Genomic DNA, 19823 nt, shown 5'->3' with positions numbered 1-19823 from the left:
CCTCCTCCTCCTCCTCCTCCTCCTCTTCCTTCTTCTATAGTCTCACTCTGCACTCAGTCCTAGAACTCACTTTGTAGCCCAGGCTGGCCTCAATCTTGTGATGACTTCCTGCCTCAGCCTCTCAAGTGGTAGGATTGCAGGTGAGAGTCACTATACCCAGATGGATCCTTTTTATTTATTTAGAGAATTCCCTGAATGCATTGTGGTTGAGGTAGACACGCCCCCCCACCCCCCAGAGAGGGGGTGGGAAGGAAAATAGAGACAGAGATCTGTTTATTGTGCTGGCCTGGAAATGTCTATGTAGACGAGGCTAGCCTTTACCCACAGAGATCATCTACTTCTGTCTCTTGTTGGGATTAAAGATGTGCACCACCATGCCTGGCTTGAAATACACTTTGTGTGTGCGCACTGGTGTGTATGGAGACAAGAGAACGTGGCAAGTGTCTTCCCCTGTCACTCTACCTTATTTCTCCAGGCAGGGTTTAGCATGATTAATAAAAACCCAGAGACAGAAATTGGGGTTCAACCCCCAAACCAGAAAAGCAAAGCAGCCAAGCCACCAGAGAAGTCTTCCCTTTACTAAGGCTGGGCGGCTGCGAACTAAAACAGCCTCTCTCTCCTCCCATTGTATATTCCCTCTAGTGCTGGGATTAAGGCAAATGACTCCTTAGTATTGGGATTAAGGGTGTAGGCAACCACGGCCTGGATTTATTTCTGCATTGTTATTGTGTAGCCCATGGTAGCCTTGAAGTCACAGAGATCCACCTGCTTCTGTCTCCCAAATCCCGGGATTAAAGATATGTGTCACCATTGCCTGACCTCTAGTGGCTTTATCTTTTTTTTAAATATTTATTTATTTATTATGTATACAATATTCTGTCTGTGTGTATGCCTGCAGGCCAGAAGAGGGCACCAGACCCCTCTACAGATGGTTGTGAGCCACCATGTGGTTGCTGGGAATTGAACTCAGGACCTTTGGAAGAGCAGGCAATGCTCTTAACTTCTGAGCCATCTCTCCAGTCCCTAGTGGCTTTATCTTTGCCTCTGGTCTTCAGGCAAGACTTATTTATCAAAATACAAATAATAAACCACTACCCAGGGCCTCACTGGTATGGAGTCTGCTGACTGTCTCTGCTGGCTGGCCAGTGACCCCCACCCCTACCTCCCTGCAGGTGGTCTAGGCTGGCTGGCCCGTGAGCCCCACCTCCACTTCCCTGCAGGTGTGCACTGCCACGCCCAGCTTTCTTAATGCCCATCTTAGGGATGGAACTCTGACCTCAGGCTTGAGCGGTGCTTGCTCTGCCCACTGAGAAACCTTTCCATCCCTGAAATAGAAGTCTGTGAACTAAACAGGTGCTTTTTCCTACCTCTGAAAACACTGGCGCTTATTTACCTTTTTCTCCATAGAAATAAGCTGGAGAGAGGTCCAGGGAGTAACAACCAACCCAACGAGCTAGAATGGTCTAGCCCCCACACCTTCTTTCCCGCCCTGAAGATTTTCTGCGGGGTTGAAAATGTACCCGTTTAATTGGTGACTGTGAGCAATTAAATGTGTACACTGCAGGAGCTGAAAGGTTTTGCTTGACTTGTTGGCTTGGGGTTTCCTGGCCCTAATGAAGGGGGTGTACTGAGTATCCAGCTGTGGCTGGAGCAGGTCTTCCAGCGTCAGGTGCTGACTGACTGGTGATTAAAGGTGCATGGCCCAGAAGAAATCCTGGCCTCTCTCTCTCTCTCTCTCTCTCTCTCTCTCTCTCTCTCTCTCTCTCTCTCTCTCTCTCTCTCTCTCTCTCTCTCTCTTTCTCTCCTTCTTCCCCCCTCTCCCAGTTCCTTCTCTCTTCCTCTTTCCCCCTTTTCCCTTCACCTCTTCTCTATCTCTGAATATTAATTCAGAGCTAATGAAACAGCCAAGTATATCAAAGAAAATAAAAGTTGTTTGACTTCTCTTTCTACCAGACCTAATGCTAGTTGGCTTTCGGATCAGTTGCCTGCTTTTCTTCACTCTGAAAACTGTTTACTGTGTTCCAGGCATCCAGCCGGGTACCGCCAACCACCTACTAAACCATCACTCCTCTTGCAGATGTCACAACAGGGGTCCAGAAAGGCGGGCGGTGGGGGAGGGTGAGCCAAGATTCTCTCTGGCTGGTTAACATGGATTTGCCCTGTTGGCCTCCTAAGATCAGACCTCTGGTTCACCTAACTCAGTTGCCTTCCTTTGCAAGATTAACCGTTGAACCCCAGCCAAACAAAGCAGGATCTTCCTGAATGACTTCCTAGTTTCTTGGAAGATTCTGAGCAAGATGTACAGTGCTCCTCAGAGTCGGGGTCTCACCTTGATCTTCGCCTGAAGATCTTTCTAAGGGTTATAATGAAAATTTAAGGATGTATCTGCGTGGATGGGCATTTTGTCTGGCATACATCTCTGTATATTACATGCAGGCTGGTGCCTGTGGAGGCCAGAAGAGGGCATCAGATTCCCTCAGACTGGAATTGTGAGCCACCGTGTGGGTGCTGGGAATTGAAGAGGAGCCAGTGCTCTCACGTGAACATCTTAGTACACTGACTATTGGACGTCCAAAGCCTTTCTTTCAGTCTGGTGAATTTGTATTTCACAATCTTCAGTGAATAATAAAAGAGTTATTTTTAAAAAGATGTTTTTAATTCTTTGAGAATTCTATATAATGCATTTTGATTATATTCATCCTCCACTTCTCCCCCAGCTCCTCCCAGACTTAACCTCTACCTTTTCACACCCTCCAAACTCTGTGTCCTCTATTATTATTATTATTATTATTTTATCATCATCATTAATATCCACTAAATTCAATTTGTGTTGACCACAACATACTCGTGGGTGTGGGACCATCTGGAACATGGTTGTCCAAGAAAGCACTTTAAATACATTGGGGAGATTAGATGATGCATTTTAGTGGCATCAGATTCAAAAGATGACAAATGAGATAGAAGAACGGCCAAGGCCCTGCCGTTGGGCTCCACTGCCATTGCACTGCCAGCCCAGGGCCAGTGGCTGTCACCCGTGCGCTTCTCCAGCAGTTGTCTGTGTTAATAATACATATGTGCCCCCTTTCCTATGAAGGGGAACCATAACATTCTCATTCTCAGACACTACTTACGTGAGGGTGTGGAGATATGACTAATAATGGTGATGGGGGGCGGTGAATAAAATGTTCCAGAATTAGGTAATGTAAGCACACTACAGCGACTAAGCTGTCCGCTTACAGAGGATGGATTTTTTTTTTTTTGTGGTATGTGGGTTATATCTTGATGAAGTTGTTGCAAACAAAAAGGGACCCTGCGTTATCCAAACAAAACAAAACAAAAAACCAAACCAAAACTAAACTAGGGCTGGAGAGATGGCTCAGAGGTTAAGAACACTGACTGCTCTTCCAGAGGTCCTGAGTTCAATTCCCAGCAACCACATGGTGGCTACAACCATCTGTAATGAGATCTAGTGCCCTCTTCTGGCCTGCAGCATACATGCAGACAGAATACTGTATACATAATTAATAAATAAATAAATAAATCTTTAAAAAAAAAAAAAGCCAGGTGGTGGCGGTGCACACCTTTAAGCCCAGCACTTGGGAGGCAGGGACAGGCCCATCTCTGTGATCTCTGATCTACAAGAACTAGTTCCAGGACAGGGACCAAAGCTACAGAGAAACCCTGTTTCAAAAAACCAAACAAACAAACCAAACAAACAAACAAACAAAAAAAAAAAAACAAAAAACAAAAACTAAAAAAAAAAACCCAAAAAATAAAACAAAAAAACTGGTAAGTGAATTAAAAAGCAAATAGATTTATTCCTATTGTATGCATTTGAAAGGTCAGAGCTCCCCTTTCCCTGGAAACACTCAGCTTCCAGAATGAGCGTGAAACTGTTGTGTCATCATTGGTCACCAAGGTCTGCTGGGCACTTTCTGGCTGTGAGAGGGCTGTTTATCAGGTAGGCTCCTCAGTGCTGAAAGTGTATATTAAGAAACACACATCAAGAAGTTCAGGGATACCAGCTGTGTTGAAAGGTGGCTGTGGTGCTACACATCTGGAGTCCCAGCTCTGGGGAGGTGGAGGCAGGAGGATTAAGAATTCAAAGGCATTTGTTGACCACATAGAGAATTTGAGGCCAGCATGAGATATGTGAAATCCTGTCTCAAAAACAAACTAAGAAACAAATGGAGACAAAATGAAATAAAAGAATGGGTACCAGTGTATTCACACGGGTCAGATTTACATAAAGTGTGGAGAAGCACCTGCAGCTTTATTTGTAATTAATTTTTTTTCAGGAACTGTCTACCTTGACCATGCAGGAGCCACCTTGTTTCCCCAGAGCCAGCTCACAAACTTTACTAAGGATCTCATGGAAAATGTCTATGGTAAGGAATATCACACACATGCACAGATTTTAGCTAACTGCACACAGCTGATTAATCAATCAATTAATCTGTGTTTAGGTGTGTTGGATTCATGGAGTACATGGGGGTACATGGAGCAAATCAGACCCATGTCAGATAAAGGGTCAGGCCAGCACCCTGGATCACTGTGCATCATATACATGTGCCTGAGGTAGAAAGTTCCAGCTCAGGGACACACAGACCACTTCCAGAATGGGTTGGTGTCAGGAAGAGAATCTTAAGTTTGCAAGTGCCATGTTGGGGGCTGGAGAGATGGCTCAGAGGTTAAGAGCAATGACTGCTCTTCCAGAGGTCCTGAGTTCAATTCCCAGCAACCACATGGTGGCTCACAACCATCTGTAATGGGGTCTGGTGTTCTCTTCTGGCATGCAAGAATACATGGAAGGAATGTTGTATACATAATAAATCAATCAATCAATCAATCAATCTTAAAAAAAGATGATTAAAAAAAGAAGGTGCCATGTTTGGGGTAATGTATACATAATAAATAAATAAATCTTAGAAAAAGATGATTCAAAAAAAGAAAGTGCCATGTTTGGGGTAGTTAAACACTGTCTGGTGCAGAGGGTAGGGGAGCATGAAGAAAGTTCATTCACTCATGCTATACATTCCTTGAGTCACTATGGTGTGTGGTTTGTGCTATGAAATCAGAAGAAAACATAGTTTCTTTCTTGGTGGAGACTTTGGTCCAGACCTGGAGGACAAGACCTTCATCAAACGATCTCCCCTACATGTGCTTAGCAACTGTTCAAAAGGCAATGCACAAAGGAGGCTGGCATCATGGTCACCTGAGTTTGCCAAAAGAGAGTAGGGTTTGCAGTGTGCATGTTAGGGGGGTTGGGAGGGGAGCTGATGTTGGATGATGAGCCAGAATTCACTGGGACAACAGGAGACACCATGCAGGAAGCTGTAGCAGCAAAAACCAGGATCTAGGACCACAGAGGGGAGGAGAATGAAAGTATGAATGGATAGGCTGATGGGGTAGGGCCACTCAGGCCTCTGTAGGTGATGCTGTGCTGGCCATTATTCTAGGAAGCATCAGCATAGTGTGCTCAGAAGATAAACCGAAAGAGACAAATGACGCTGATATCAGTTGATCAATACACTGTTCACTGAGCACTTGTCATATCAGGTGCTGCCTAACTATGTGGCATGTATTATTGTCATGCATCTGTATGACACCCCAAGAGCCATAGGTTGTGCTATTAAGTTTATGTAGTGCAGCTGTGAGCTGTCTCCTCCAGGTAGGACATGGCCTCCATCTTGAATCAGAGGACCTCTGGTCACCTGTAAGAGTTCCTCACAGGATGGGACCCACTGGTGGTCCCTCGGGGAAGGCTAATGGAAGGGCTCACAGGATTCAGTAGCATTCTCAAGATCCCCAGGGTTTATACAAAAGAAAAACAACTGATTGTGTTGGGACCATTCTGTAGTTGGTAAAGTTGCCTGTAACTTGCCCAGGGGATGTGTATCTACCGTTGAGTGACCCACACTTTTGTGAGTGACCTCAGGAAACTCACTGGTTCTCCAATCTGGTCTTGGGTGGATTTTTTCTTTTGCCTCAATGCTGCCTCTGATGTTTGATGTCTCCCCAGGAATAGTCTCCCAATATCTTGATTTACATGCGAGCAAACGGAGCCCCAGAAAGGGCAAGTAACTAACCTAATGCTACACATTCGCAAAGTTCTGGAGTTGAGGGAACAGGGCCACAGGGGCTATTTATCTCTAGGGGATTTGGTCTTCCCACCCCAAGATGCCCTTGTTCACGACGGTCCTGTTATGCTACAGGTACACACAGGGGTTTGAGTCTTCACTCTGGACAGTCAGGAGCTCTTTAAATCTGAGGAAGTCCCCAGAGAAGGGGCCCCTAAGGGATTTTATCTTGATTTTCATTTATGATTTGCAAAGAGACATGAAATCATCCTGCAACCTTGACAAAAGCCATAACTGTGGGAGAATGGTTAGCCTGAGAGATGGCAGCTTCAAGATCCCGGTCATCCAGGTGGTCCTAAAGACGCAGGGTTAACAACTGACTTGAGGAAAAAGCAATGGGAATGTCTGCCAAGTCCCTCAGGCTGCTAGCTGGGGTAGAAAGCATGGGCATGAATTCTAATATTTAGAAGGCAGCTTGACATGCACATGGTGTCTATTTATTAGAGTAACAACCATAGGTGCCCTACCAGGGCCTATGGCATCCCTAGCCACAGGCTTTTGGTCAGGTTTACGGTTCTAGATGTGATCCCACGGCCTTGATCAGAAAGCAGTTGGCTGCCTTCATTGTAGTTACACCACTATTGCAGTGGTGGGCATAATTTTTTTCCCAGCAGCCAGCACAGTACCTTCTCTACTATAAAAAAAAGCTTAGTATGTTTTTGATGTTCATTCCTGTCATAGTCAGTAGTTTTTTTATTTTTTCTTTTGTTGTTAAATAGTTGCCCACGGTGTGGGGATTGTTGTACTTTGTCTATCTGTTCACAAGCACTGGCCATTTCTTCTCCTTCCAGAATTTGGCTTTATGAATGGAGCTGGTATGAACACTTGTGTAGTCTATATGGATATAAGCATTTCTTTCTTTTGAGTATGGATCAGGAGTGGAATTGTTGGACCATCTGTGACTTTTACGGTTTAAGTTCTTGAGAAGTGGAGGGAGAGGGCTCTGAAGAAACACAGGGAGAGACCATCTCGATAATTAAAGCTTTGTCTCTGTAACCTGCCAGGCAACCCTCACAGCCAGAACATCACCAGCAAACTCACTCATGACACCGTGGAGCAGGTCCGCTACAGGTGAGCCCCAGGGATGTCTGCCTAAGATGCTACCTAGGTGGACGGGCCTTCTAGAGAGGCCTGTGTCCCACAGACCTTCTGAGGGGGTTCAGAAAGGATTCAGCTAACAAGCAACATATGAATGGCAATAGGCAGGAGTCCAGAAGACAGAGGACGCATAAGTACAGCAGGGATGGCGGCTCTGAGTGGGGCCTGGAGTGACAGGGTGGCCTAGGCTCCAGCTGTGTCTTCAGGAAGAAGCACCATTTTCTGGTTTTCCTTTCTCTTTTTGTTTTATAAGTCAGGTTTATGTCTTCATAAACCATTATCATCTTGAGACAGACTATCTGGTAGCTTGCCTCTAGCTCCCTTGTAGCAATTCTGGCCATGAACTCCTGGTCCTCCTGCCTCCAATTTCCAAGCGCTGGAACTGCAGGCATGCACCGCTATGCTCAACTCTCCCATTATTTTCACTAGGCTGTGTATCTAGAGAGCTCTTTCATTGTTTTCCATGCATAACTGGTTACTGGTAAATAATATCTACTAGGTATGCTACCTAAATCAACAGAATTAAAATTATTTCAAATTTGAAAGTGATGCTAGTTTTGGATCAGGGCAGCAGTAGTAAAGCAATGTAAAACAGGCTGCTGAACTACAGTTCATGTGTTAGAGCCTGGAGAGGCGGCTCAGAGGTTAGAGTGCGTACTACTCTTGCAGAGGACCCAGGTTTTGTTCCCAGCACCCAGAAGGTGCTCATAACTGCCCATCATGAATTCTTGGGGATCTTATTCTTCTGTGTTCCATGGGCTCCTGCACACACATGGCGGAATACATATATTCAGACCCACACATGAGAAAATAATGAATAAGTATATTTTAAAAATTCATGGTGGTAGAGTAGGCAGAAGTACAGAGATGAAGGTAAAGTACAAAATATTCAGGTTATTGTAGATATAAAACTTTGTTTAGAATTATTTATTTTATTTGATATGTATGAGTGTTTTGCCTATATATACATGTAGCATGAATTCTAATTGCTTTTAGTAATAAAAACCCAGAGTCAGCTATTAGGGGGTGAAAGCAGAAAGATCAGAGAAGCAGAGTTGCCAGCCACTAGGGCTCTTACCTTTATCAAATCCTCAAAGGGGCTAAACTTCTGTCTCCCCTCGCCTTATATTCCTCTCTCTGCCCAACTGTGTTACTTCCTGTCCACCTCCCTAATGCTGGGATCAAAGGTATGAGCTCTGTTTTTCTTTTAGACTGGTTAAATCTCTTGTAGCCCAGGGTGGTCTTGAACTCCTGATCTTCCTGCTTCCACCTCCCAAGTGCTGGAATTAAAGGTGTGTGCTACCAGTGTCTGACCTCTGTGGCTAACTGGTGGCGATCTCTGCCCTCTGATCTTCAGGCAAGTTTTTATTTGTTAGAGTACAAACAAAATATCACCACATGTATATGTCTGTGCTCTATGCTCATGCCTCATGCACAGGTCAGAAGAGGGTGTTAGGACCCTTGGGACTGGGGTTGTAGATGGTTATGAGCGGCCAGGTGGGTGCAGGGAATAAACCCAGGTGTTTTGCAGAAACAAGAAATGCTTTAAAATGCTGACTCATCTTTCCAGTCCCCTTACAGATTTAAAAAAAATTGGAATTCATTTATCAAGAAGGTCTGATCTTGTACCTGAGTCTGCTCTGGAGATTTTTGTTGTTGTTGTTTTGTTTTTGTTTTTTTGGCTTATTTTTGAGACAGGATCTCATGTATCTTGGACTAGCTCTGAACTATCTAGGTTGCTGAGGATGTCCTTGAATTTATCATCTTCCTGCCTCTACCTCTTGCGGTTTGGTATTGGCAGGATACAGTACCACTGTGGGTTTATGAAATACTTAGGAGTGAACCTAGGCCTCTTGAGTTTTAGGCAAGCTTCAGCTTCAACCCTGTGTTGTAAATTCTGCTGTGTCCAAGCAGAGATGGAACTCCAGAGGCAAGAGGTTTAAATTTGATCTTTGTAAGAACTCAAGGTTATCCTTAGCTAAATAGAAAGTTCAAGGCCAGTCTCTAGGGTGTGACTTTCTCTGCCCCGCCTCAACTAAGGCGCCCTGTAGAGTAGACCTGAAACACTTGGAAATACTCGGCATGGAGCAGAGGCCCCGCTGTGACACTGTGGTTCTTACCAGGATCCTGTCCCACTTCCACACCACCCCAGAGGACTACACCGTGATCTTCACAGCCGGGAGCACAGCCGCTCTCAGACTAGTGGCAGAGGCATTTCCGTGGGTGTCCCGGACCCCAGAGAACAGTGGCAGCCACTTCTGTTACCTCACCGACAACCATACCTCTGTGGTGGGAATGAGGACGGTGGCTTCAGCCATGAATGTCACGTCCACCCCAGTCAAGCCAGAGGACATGTGGTCACTGGAGGAAAGGGGTGCCGGAGCCTGCCATCCTGACTGTCAGCTCCCACACCTCTTCTGTTACCCAGCTCAGAGCAACTTCTCAGGCACCAGATACCCACTGTCATGGATAGAAGAGGTCAAGTCTGGGCGGAGGAGCCCCTTGAGTGTGCCTGGGAGGTGGTTTGTCCTGCTCGATGCAGCCTCCTACGTCAGCACCTCCCCCTTGGATCTGTCGGCTCACCATCCTGACTTCGTCCCCGTCTCCTTCTACAAGATCTTTGGGCTTCCCACAGGCCTGGGCGCTCTGCTAGTCAGTAAGCGCGTGGCTCCCCTGCTGAGGAAAGGCTACTTCGGAGGAGGAACGGCAGCTGCCTACCTGGCAGGAGAGGACTTTTACATCCCCAGGTCATCAGTGGCAGAAAGGTAACTTTGCCATGGCATGTCCTTAACAAAGGCAAGCTGGCATGAATGACCGGTAAGATTGTGCAAGCCGAGCCCAGGTCTGGAACACAGGTCACCGGAGGACAGTCGGGGGCGGGGCTTAGATTTGGGAGGCAGAGACCAGCTGGAGTGAGCCCCATGGGTGGCTGGGTGACTTCTACCCTGTGTGTAGCTTCTTCACCGGGATGGAGGAGCGGATCTGCAGACAAGAGCTGCAAGGGGAAGGAGTGAAACACTTGCCGGGAAGTAAGAGCCATGGGTGCCGGGCTTTGGCCTCGGCACTGGTGAGAGATGACAGGGAGACACAGGGATCGTAAAAGATGCGGCTCTGAACGCATGTGCAAGCAGTTCACAGCAAACTCAGTTTCCCAACGGCTAGAGTGAACTCTGCTCTGCTCCTCAGCAAGAATTAACTAAACCCAAAGCCCAAACCTGGGAAGCAGTGTTGGTGGCAACCTCTGCAAGCCAGGCTGAGAAGTTACCAAAAAACACTGAAGGCAGGCTGCCATTTGCCTTCCAGGTCTGAAGCCTCCTCCCCAGGCTGCAGGGACAGGCTGTATGGCTCTTGCTGGGTACCTTCCCGAGGCTTAGATTCCCATCCCATGCCCAGCGTCCAGGTGCAGATTCAGGGTAGCAATCTACTGGTAGAGTCAGAGTTAGATACACGGTGTGTTAATAGGCTATAGAGATATGGAATCATTCCCCCCCCCCCAACTACTGTGTCTGCATAAGGCTTGACCGCTCAGAAACTTGTGCTCTTTAATGTAAACAAATGGGCATCAGAACATATTAGGAGGCTGTTGCAAATATCTCCCATTTAGGACTTCTCCAGAGTGAATATTCTAGTACAGAATTGTGAACCTGTGTGGTGACAAACACAGGTGACTTTTGTCATCCTAGCCCTTAGGAGGTGTTGAAATAATAGGGGCGGCGGGCCGCTTCCTGCCACCCGGCCGCCCACATGGCTAGCTTATGCCCCGAAATAATTACACGGAAACTGTATTCTTTTAAACACAGCCTCTTAACCCATCTCTAATAATCTATGTAGCACCACGAGGTGCACTTACCAGGAAAGATCTTAACCTGCGTCTGTCTGGAGAGGGAGAACCATGGCAACTGCCTGACTCAGCTTCTTTCTCCCAGCATTCTGTTCTGTCTACTCCGCCTACCTAATTTTCTGTCCTATGAGGGCCAAGGCAGTTTCTTTATTAGTTAACCAATGAAAGCAACAGATAAGATACAAGACCCACCTCCATCAAGGAGGTGGAGGCAAGAGGATTTTCAGCTCCAGGTCATCCTTAGCTACACAGGGAATTTGAGGCCAGCCATGGCTATAGGAGCCCTGTCTCAAAAGAAAAGCCACAACAATGAAAAACAAAATATAATCACCTTCTAAAAACAAGCAAGAAAGCTAACAAACTCCCCTACCCTTAAACTAAGAATGCTAATATAAAACCTTTTGAACCCAAGTGTAGCAGTTTATTATGAGAATAACTAAGTGAGAAAAAAATAGCATTTGTGATACAGTGTGTCTTAGTTAGTTATTGTTCTATTGGTGTGAAGGGACACCACGACCTAGGCAGCTTACAGAAGAAGTCATTTAGTTGCAGTTTGCTTCCAGTTTCAGGGGGTCAGTTCATGACCGTCATGGTGGGATGCATGGTGGCAGGCAAGCAGCTGAGAGCTGGCATCTTAGCTTAAGTACTCAGCAGAAAGAAAATGAGACTGGGCCTGGCTTTCGAAACCTCAGAGCCCACCAGCAATGACACACCTCCTCCAGTGAGGCCACACCCCCTAATATTTTTCGAACAGCTCCACCAACTGGGGACCAAGCAGTCAAACATGGGTGCCTATGGGGACCATTCTCACTCAATGTAAATTAAAAACAGGATAAAAATTCATTATGATTTAATCTGGTATCTTAGGGTTTTATTGCTGTGACCATGGCAACTCTTATAAAGAAAAACATTTAACTGGGGTTGCCTTGCAGTTCAGAGGTTTAGTCCATTGTAGTCATGGTGGGAAGCTTGGCCGCATGCAGGCCGACATGGTGCTGGGGAAGGAGTTGAGAGTTCTACATCCTAATCCATAGGCAGCAGGAAGTGTCAGTGACACACTGGCCAAGTTTGGGCTTCTGAGACCTCAAAGTCCACCTTCTAGTGACATACCTCCTCCAAGAAAGCCATTCCTAGTCCAACAAGACCACACCTCCTAATAGCGCTACGCCTTATTGGGGTCATTTTTATTCACATCACACAGCTGGCTAAGTACGGGACCTGTTGGCCTGGAGAATGGAGCAGCTCGAGGGTGTGGATCAGGGAGCGCTGGGCTGCATCAGACCACACTCCTTTGCTTCAGATGATGCTCTTTTAGCCAGAGCACACCTAGATGTGCAGAGAACAGACAGCATTGCCTGCCTTTTTAAGCCCATCTCTGCACACCCTAGAATGAGCTGGAAATAAAAGCTCAATACACAGGTGTATCAAGGGGTGAACGGACCATGTTTCTGCCTTCTAGACCTTACAGTTCAGTGCATGGCTGCTGTTGCCTGCTTTCCTTCATCTGATGTTTGTGAAAGCCTTCCCTCATCACCCTGTAGCCTGTCCTCCTTCAGTGGTCCCCTCCCTCCCTCCCTCCCTCCCTCCCTCCCTCCCTCCCCCCCCCCCCCCCTCCCTCCCTCCCCCCCTCCCTCTCTCTCTCTCTCTCTCTCTCAACTGGATCACAAAACCCAGATAAGTGTCCACATTACTCAGCAACTGAGGGTGACCTTGAAGTCTTTATCCTCTTGCCCACACCCTGGTCGTGTAGATTTTGCTAAAGTCACATTAGAGCTGTCCAGCATCTCTCCTGGACATCTCCTGCCGCTGTCCTGCTGATGTCCTGACCCTCCTGGTGCTGCGCAGGGCTTCTGTGAAGGACCGTGCGGATTCCCTTTCTCTGTAGAAGGCCTTTTCCTGTGAAAACTCTCAGGCTGACGTCTTCTGAAGTCAGACTCCTTAGCCTCCACTTACAGCTTCATTAGCGAGGATTCAGCTTGCCCACACCGTCTCTGTGTTTGCGCTTAACCTGCCTCGTGACTGCGGCTTGTTTTCTCTGCCTCTGTTTGCTGAGCCTTGTTTCCCTGTTTTCTAGGCCGTGATGCTGTGGGAAAGGGGCCTGCTTATCAGCTCACTGCTGTGTGCTTAGCGCCCGGAACAATGCCTGGGGCACAGTGAACTGTCAGAGATGAGTTAATGAAAGTGTTGATGAAGTTAATGATTATGAAGTGCAAACACAACAAGCGCTTTGTCAATAAAGAAGGTTACAATCATTGGTATTAATGAGACCTTCTTATTTAACCCAAACATGCACTTCCACACATTTTGGAACTAGAGACTTCTTTGTCAAGTGCCTCACAGGGACTCAGTGGGGTCTGCCTGACTTGATGTCTGTCAGTGGTGCCCTCTTGTGGTCAGAGTTTAGTATTTCAAGAGTTTGTGGCCGATTTTGTCCAAGTTCTTCCCGAGATGTATTTCAAGGCAGCGACTGTGTTTTCGTGTCCTCTGTCACCTGCAGTCCACCGTGAAGAAGTTGTAAAGGCTGCAGAGCTAGTTAGGGCCAGAGTCAGCCAGGTGGGTTTGGCATGCAAAACTCCTCCCATGGTGGGGAGAGCCAGTTTTATAAGCCACAGAAGGGAGCTATTAACACGCCCAAATGCCCTCGCCTAACACAGAATGCATGTGGATTGACAGCTTGTTCCCTACAGGTTCGAAGATGGCACCATATCATTCCTTGATATAATAGCGCTGAAACATGGATTTGATGCTCTGGAGCACCTCACAGGTCAGTGGACATACCCAAGTGGGCTTAGCTTTCGTTGCCATATCCTTAAGAGATCGCAGGTATCGGTGTGGAGGAGACAAGGTCTGTGGAAGTGAGCGGCGTGTGCTAAGTAGCTAGAGTCTCCGTGCAGTGAAGCTAGATTCTCAATGTCTTCAGGGTACTCAGGAGGGCTTGAGAGGGTTGATTTTTTTTTTTTTTTTGATTTTCCAGGCACAACCACATTTTAACAGAGGTCATGCCCAGAGCCAAAGATTAATAGCTGTGCGTGGTGGGGGCATGGTCCTGGGTCCCTGGGCCTGGTGAGGTCTTATCAGCTCTTGCCTGCCTGGATTTTCTCTACAGCCCCACAGGGGAGCTGCTGGCAAACCTATGCTGCCCCCAGGTGGAGAGGATGCTCAGCAAGTGTATTAGTCAGGGTTCTCTAGAATAACAGAACCTACAGGACTAATCGCCCTCTATGTATAGAAAGGGATTTATTAGGATGAGTTTTAGGCCGTGCTCCAGCTAATCCAACAATGGCTGGCTGTGAGTGGAAAGTCCGAGAATCCAGTAGTTGCTCAGTCCATGAGGCTGGATGTCTCAGCTGGTCTTCAGTAGATGCTGGGATTCCAGAGAAGTAGGCTCTCATGCTAGTGAAGGAATGGACTGGAAACAGGCAAAGAGCAACAGCTTCCTTCTTCCGTGTCCTTACATGGGTTCCAGCAGAACCTCAAGATCTGGGTGAGAAGTGGATCGATCTACTTCAAATTAAGCAGAAATCCCTCATTGGCATGCCCTCCATTTTTAGGTAATTCAGATATAGTCGAGTTGACAGCTAAGAATAGCCATCACAGAAATATTGAATGCCTTCGCAGTCTGGCACATGGGTACTTGAAAGGGCTAGAATTTAAACCCAGGACTTGTTAATAATGCCTGACCTCAAGCTCCTGGACACTCTTCCACCAGCTTTTGTATGATGCATGCTCTTTCCTGAGAAGAGCTATAGAGGCCAAGACACAGGCAGATGCCACTCCCCTTCCTACGGGGATGGTCGTGAAAGCATATGACTGGAGTAGATTACGTCCGGTGAGCTGGGCATCACCTGGTGTGCTATGCTCCTGGGAGTTCTTTCCAGAGCTTTTAGAACTATGTGACATGAGTTACCATTCAGTGTGTGTGTGTGTGTGTGTGTGTGTGTGTGTGTGTGTGTGTGTGTGAGAGAGAGAGAGAGTTAGTTTTAGGTGTGTTCTCCCTCTCTCCCTCAGCGTCTCTTGTGTCCTTTCTGCTGCCGAGCTGTGCATTTCAGGCTAGTTAGCCTGCAACCTTCTGCAGATTCTCCCATCTCTGCCTCCCATTGCACGTCAGCAGTACAGGGGCTAGCCTGCAACCTTCTACAGGTTCCCCAGTCTCTGCCTCCCGTCAGACTTCCGCAGTCCTGGGGCTAGCCTGCAACCTTCTGCAGGGTCTCCAGTCTCCGCCTCCCGTTGCACTGCAACAGTGCTGGGGCTAGCCTGCAACTTTTTCCAGGGTCCCAGCCTCTGCCTCCTGTGGCACTGCAGAAGTGCTGGGGCTAGCCTGCAACCTTCTGCAGGGTCCCCAGTCTCCGCCTCCCGCTGCACTGCAGCAGTGCTGGGATTACAGATCTGTGCCACTTTTTGCAACGTTCATGACTTTTTACCTGGGTTCCAGGCATCAAATTCAGACCAGCAAGCTCGTGTGTGCTCAGCAAGTGCTTTCGCCCATTGGGCCATCCTGATTCTCCTCCCAATCTGTACTGTGGTCACCACAGGTCACATCCAAAACATTTTTTATCATCTCAACTGAAGCTCTTGTCATTAAACAGACTCTCCCTTCTCCCTACCCCCAAGTGACCCCCAATCCACTTTCTGTCTATGTGAGTTGCCTGTTTCAGTCACTTTTTTTAGATATAAAAGGCACGATAATACAATATTACTCACTTTAAACACTTAGCATGTGTTCATTCATTTGGCAGCAGGTAGCCTTAGTTGCTATGCATTATGTTAAAACAATTTAACCATTAAGAACAAAAAAATGAACTTAATCATTAAGGGCAAAAATGATAAAAATATTGCATACTTTTTGCCACTGGCTAACAAAGGTCTAACTAAATAATGGAATGTTGTTTAACTATGTGCATGTAACTACAAATATATATGTATATGAATATATCTACACGCTTATATGTATACAATGTGTATAATTATATATTTAAGAGAATGTAGCAAGAATTCCTCTGGAAATATTCCATAAGAACAACAAAGACAAACTTAAAGTGTCAACTTTGGGGCTGAAGAGATGGCTCAGTAGTTAAGAGACTGGCTTCTCTTTCAGAGGACCCAGGTTCAATCCCATATTGACTCAAAACTGTCTATAACTCCAGTTCCAGGGAATCAGACTCCCTCTTCTGGACCCAGCAGGTACTACACACAAGCCACACAGGCAAAACAAAAATAAATAAATAAAAATACATCAACTTTGTTGTAAAGACAGTTATAGTTCAAGCCACTATCTGGGGTCTGGGTTGAGCGGCTGTGATAAGCATGTCTTGCGTGTGAAGTCTGTGTCTCTGCTTTTGTCCCCAGGTGGCATGGAGAACATACAGAGGCACACCTTCGCTCTGGCACAGTACACCCACTCTGCCCTGTCTTCTCTCTGCTATCCCAATGGAGCCCCTGTGGTGCGAATTTACAGTGATTCCGAGTTCAGCAGCCCTGACGTGCAGGGTCCAATCATCAATTTTAATGTATTGGATGACCGTGGGAGCATCATTGGCTACTCCCAGGTGGGATTTGAGTCATCCCCCCCCTTTTTTTTGAGGGAGGGTCTCACTCCAGCCCAGGCTGACCTTGCACTCACAGCAATCCTTCTGTGTCTATCTCCCAAGTGCTGAAATTACAGATGTTAGCCACTATACCTGACTCAAGTCACGAGGTCCAGCTCTTCCTAAATTCATCACACTCATCCTTTTATACCAGGAATGTTCTTGTCTAAGCTTTCTTACTCTTGTCATTTCCTTAAAAGTCCCCAGAAGGAGCTGTGAGGAAGCCCAGGCTCAAACACACTTATTTGTTCCTCTGTTTGTTTATACACAGAGTCTCCTGTAGGCAGGGGTGGTGGAGAACTCACTAGATAGCCATGGATGACTTTGGACAGACTCAGCAATCAGTTAAAGCTGGAAGATACTGCTCATTCTTCCCGAACGCCCTAGAACACATGCAACTTTGTTACACTACAAACAGATTCTCTTTACTAGCTATGCACAGTGGCACAATGCTACTCTGGAGGCTGAGGCTGGAGAATTGTTTGAGCCAGGTTTAGGACCAGTCAGCACACACCCCATAGCCTCCAGGGGGCAGCAGAGAGTGTCATGACACCTGGACTGAGCAGCAAGCTTGACTGAACCTAAAGTTGGGGAAATTAGAAACTGGACTTAGATGTCATAAAGCATCCAACATGATACTTGTGACACAGGCTGTGAGCCGAGCTGGTGCTGCCCAGGCCTCCCCTGGAACCTGCTCTGTGGTCAGACCCTGTGGTGGCGGATGTGAAGGAGCTGGCAATGGCCCCAGCCTCACTCACTGTGTTTCCTCTGAGGCTCCCTGGGAATACACAAGCTTTTCACTTAGACTTTGGTCTGGATTTGACATTTTCTCAAGCACACTTCTGTAATTCAATTGAATAGAATGTTGAATAAGCCTGTAGATCCTGACATCAGTTGTTTCTCTCATCACGGTGATAGAAACCTGGTAAAGCCATTTCAGGGAAGGGGTGACTTTTACTCACAGATGAAGTGACATGGTCCATCACTGGGACAAGTGTGTGGTGGCTGGCAGCTCCACGGTGGCAGGGGGATGTAACTGGGCACCTCATCTCCTCACTGCAGAGGAAGGAAGGACTAAATTATAACTCCAAACACCCACAAATTAGCAGCTTACTTCTTCCAGAAAGACCCCACAGACCCAAGGTCCCACAACTTCCCAAAACACCATCAATATCTGGGGATCAAGTGTTTAAGCATGTGAGACCCTGGGGGTATTCACATCTGCAACATAACAACCATGAATTTTAGAGCAAGGCCCAGACTCAGATCGCCTACCATCTTTTGTTAAGAAAGAGAGGTTCAATGCTGTTCCAGAATTCTGTTCCAGACACTCACAGCAGAACTAGACACTTCTGACATTGATCCCATGTTCCCTTTATCCCCAGGTAGACAAAATGGCCAGCCTGTACAACATCCACCTGAGGACCGGCTGCTTCTGTAACTTGGGTGCCTGCCAGAGGCACCTGGGGCTAAGTGACGAGATGGTTAAGAAACATTTTCAGGTCAGTACAAGACCCCGTAGCCCACACAGCGTGCAGTCGGCAAGGCTGTGTGGTGGCTGGTCACTGGGGCCGGTGGAGGCAGCTGCTTCAGGCTCATCTTGCCAGCCAGGCCCATTCCGTGGGCGGCCAAAGAGAAGAGGGGTTGATAAAATAGAAAACACTTTAATCTATTAGCTCTGTGGCAGTACTTTCTGATGAATCTTTCACATTGAGAGTAATTTATAAAGTTGCTCTATTTGTGAGTGTGTGTGTGTTTGTGTGTGTATGCACATGTGCTGTAGCATGTGTGTAGCGGTTAGAAGACAACTTGTTGAAGCTAATTTATGTCTTTCTACCATGTGGGTCCTGGAGATCAAACCTAGGTTTTCAGGCTTGGTGCCAAGTACCTTTACCCAATGAATTGTCTCACTGGCCAGAGGTTAAAAATGCAGCTGCAGAGGGCTGTTAGTGGGGGGGCATTCGGCTTCACACCCTTGCCTTCCTTCTTTACTCCTTCTTGGGTACAGCTTCCTAACTGAAGTTAGCCTCCCTCCAGGCTGGGCGTGGGTGGAACTTGTCCATGGCTCCAGGGGTCCTGTCTCCCAGAATCCTCACCCTCCCTGTTTGTCCTGCAGTGGAGGTTTTTCACTCTGGGAGCATATAGCTTATTTTGAACCATTTTACAGGAATAGTTTCTCATTATTGTGATAAAGCATCCAGGGGCGTTGGCTCATCTGGGAGGAGGTACTTGCTTTGCTCATGATCTCGGGGTTCAGTCAGCAGTCACCTGGCCCATGCTTGGGCCGAGCATCATGGTAGTGGGGTGAGACAGAGGAGAGAAGCCCACTCGGGAACCGACTGGGCGGCAGAAAACATCTAACAAGAAAGGACTCAAAGCTCTTGCTGCAGTGACCTGCTGCCTCCAGCTGGGCCCACTTCTCAGTGATTCCACAAGTTCCCAAAATAGTGCTGCCATCTGGGAACCAAGTCTCAAACATGAGTTTATGGGGGGGGGGCATTCCAGTTTTATACCACAGCAAGTGGCAAAGAGTCTTATGTGTCTTGCAATAGTTGCTAATTTGAGTTTTTTTTTCTTGCCACAGAATATGCATGTGCTAGGTCCCAGTTAACTATTTATTATTATTATTATTATTGTGTGTGTATATGCATGACATATGTGTGGACACAGACAGCACATTACACACGTGGAGGCTTGAGAACAGCACTGTAGAGTTAGTTCTTTCCTTCCTTCTGTGCATAGATCCCAGGGCTCAAACTCAAGTCACCAGGGTTGTGCAGCAAGCCTCCTTAATCACTGAACCGTCTCTCTAGCCTCTGAATTAGATTTTACTTAAAAAAAAAAAAAAAGAGAGAGAGAACGGGCCAACTAAAGGGTGTGATCCTTGGTAGGTGGAATCTGCTCCAGCGGAAGTCACATGTGGGCATGCACAAACTGTTCTTGTTAAGGGTTTAACACAAGGGGGACACATAGTTGGGTAGGGGAAGGGGTGGTCTGAGAGGAGTTGGGGGAGGGGTGTGATTATTATCAACATATTATTGCATGAAATTCTCAAAGAATTAATATGAGGAAAAAGTTGATCTCCATCTGAGAAAGAAAGGTGGGGGGGGGAGAAAGAGATGGAGGGAGATTGGGGAGATGGAAAAAAGGAGAGAAAAA

General features: G+C 46.9%; 1 protein-coding gene across 1 annotated transcript in view; it reads left to right on the top strand.

Moving 5' to 3' along the window:
* The window catches only part of Mocos (molybdenum cofactor sulfurase), a 48823-nt gene that overhangs the window by 2545 nt on the left and 26455 nt on the right, over positions 1–19823 (top strand). Inside the window, exons 2-7 of the mRNA XM_050134861.1 lie at positions 4299–4388; positions 7145–7211; positions 9362–10003; positions 13767–13843; positions 16426–16625; positions 18050–18166. Of these exons, the coding sequence (XP_049990818.1) occupies positions 4299–4388; positions 7145–7211; positions 9362–10003; positions 13767–13843; positions 16426–16625; positions 18050–18166 (1193 nt within the window). The remainder of the gene's footprint in view (positions 1–4298; positions 4389–7144; positions 7212–9361; positions 10004–13766; positions 13844–16425; positions 16626–18049; positions 18167–19823) is intronic.

The sequence above is a fragment of the Alexandromys fortis genome, unplaced genomic scaffold (genome assembly GCF_014885135.2).
Source record: "Alexandromys fortis isolate MF-2015 unplaced genomic scaffold, M_Fortis_MF-2015_v1.1 scaffold_25, whole genome shotgun sequence".
NCBI classification, from domain to species: domain Eukaryota; kingdom Metazoa; phylum Chordata; class Mammalia; order Rodentia; family Cricetidae; genus Alexandromys; species Alexandromys fortis.
The sequence above is the reverse complement of the archived record's forward strand: the minus strand, read 5'-3'. Positions and strand labels throughout refer to the sequence as shown.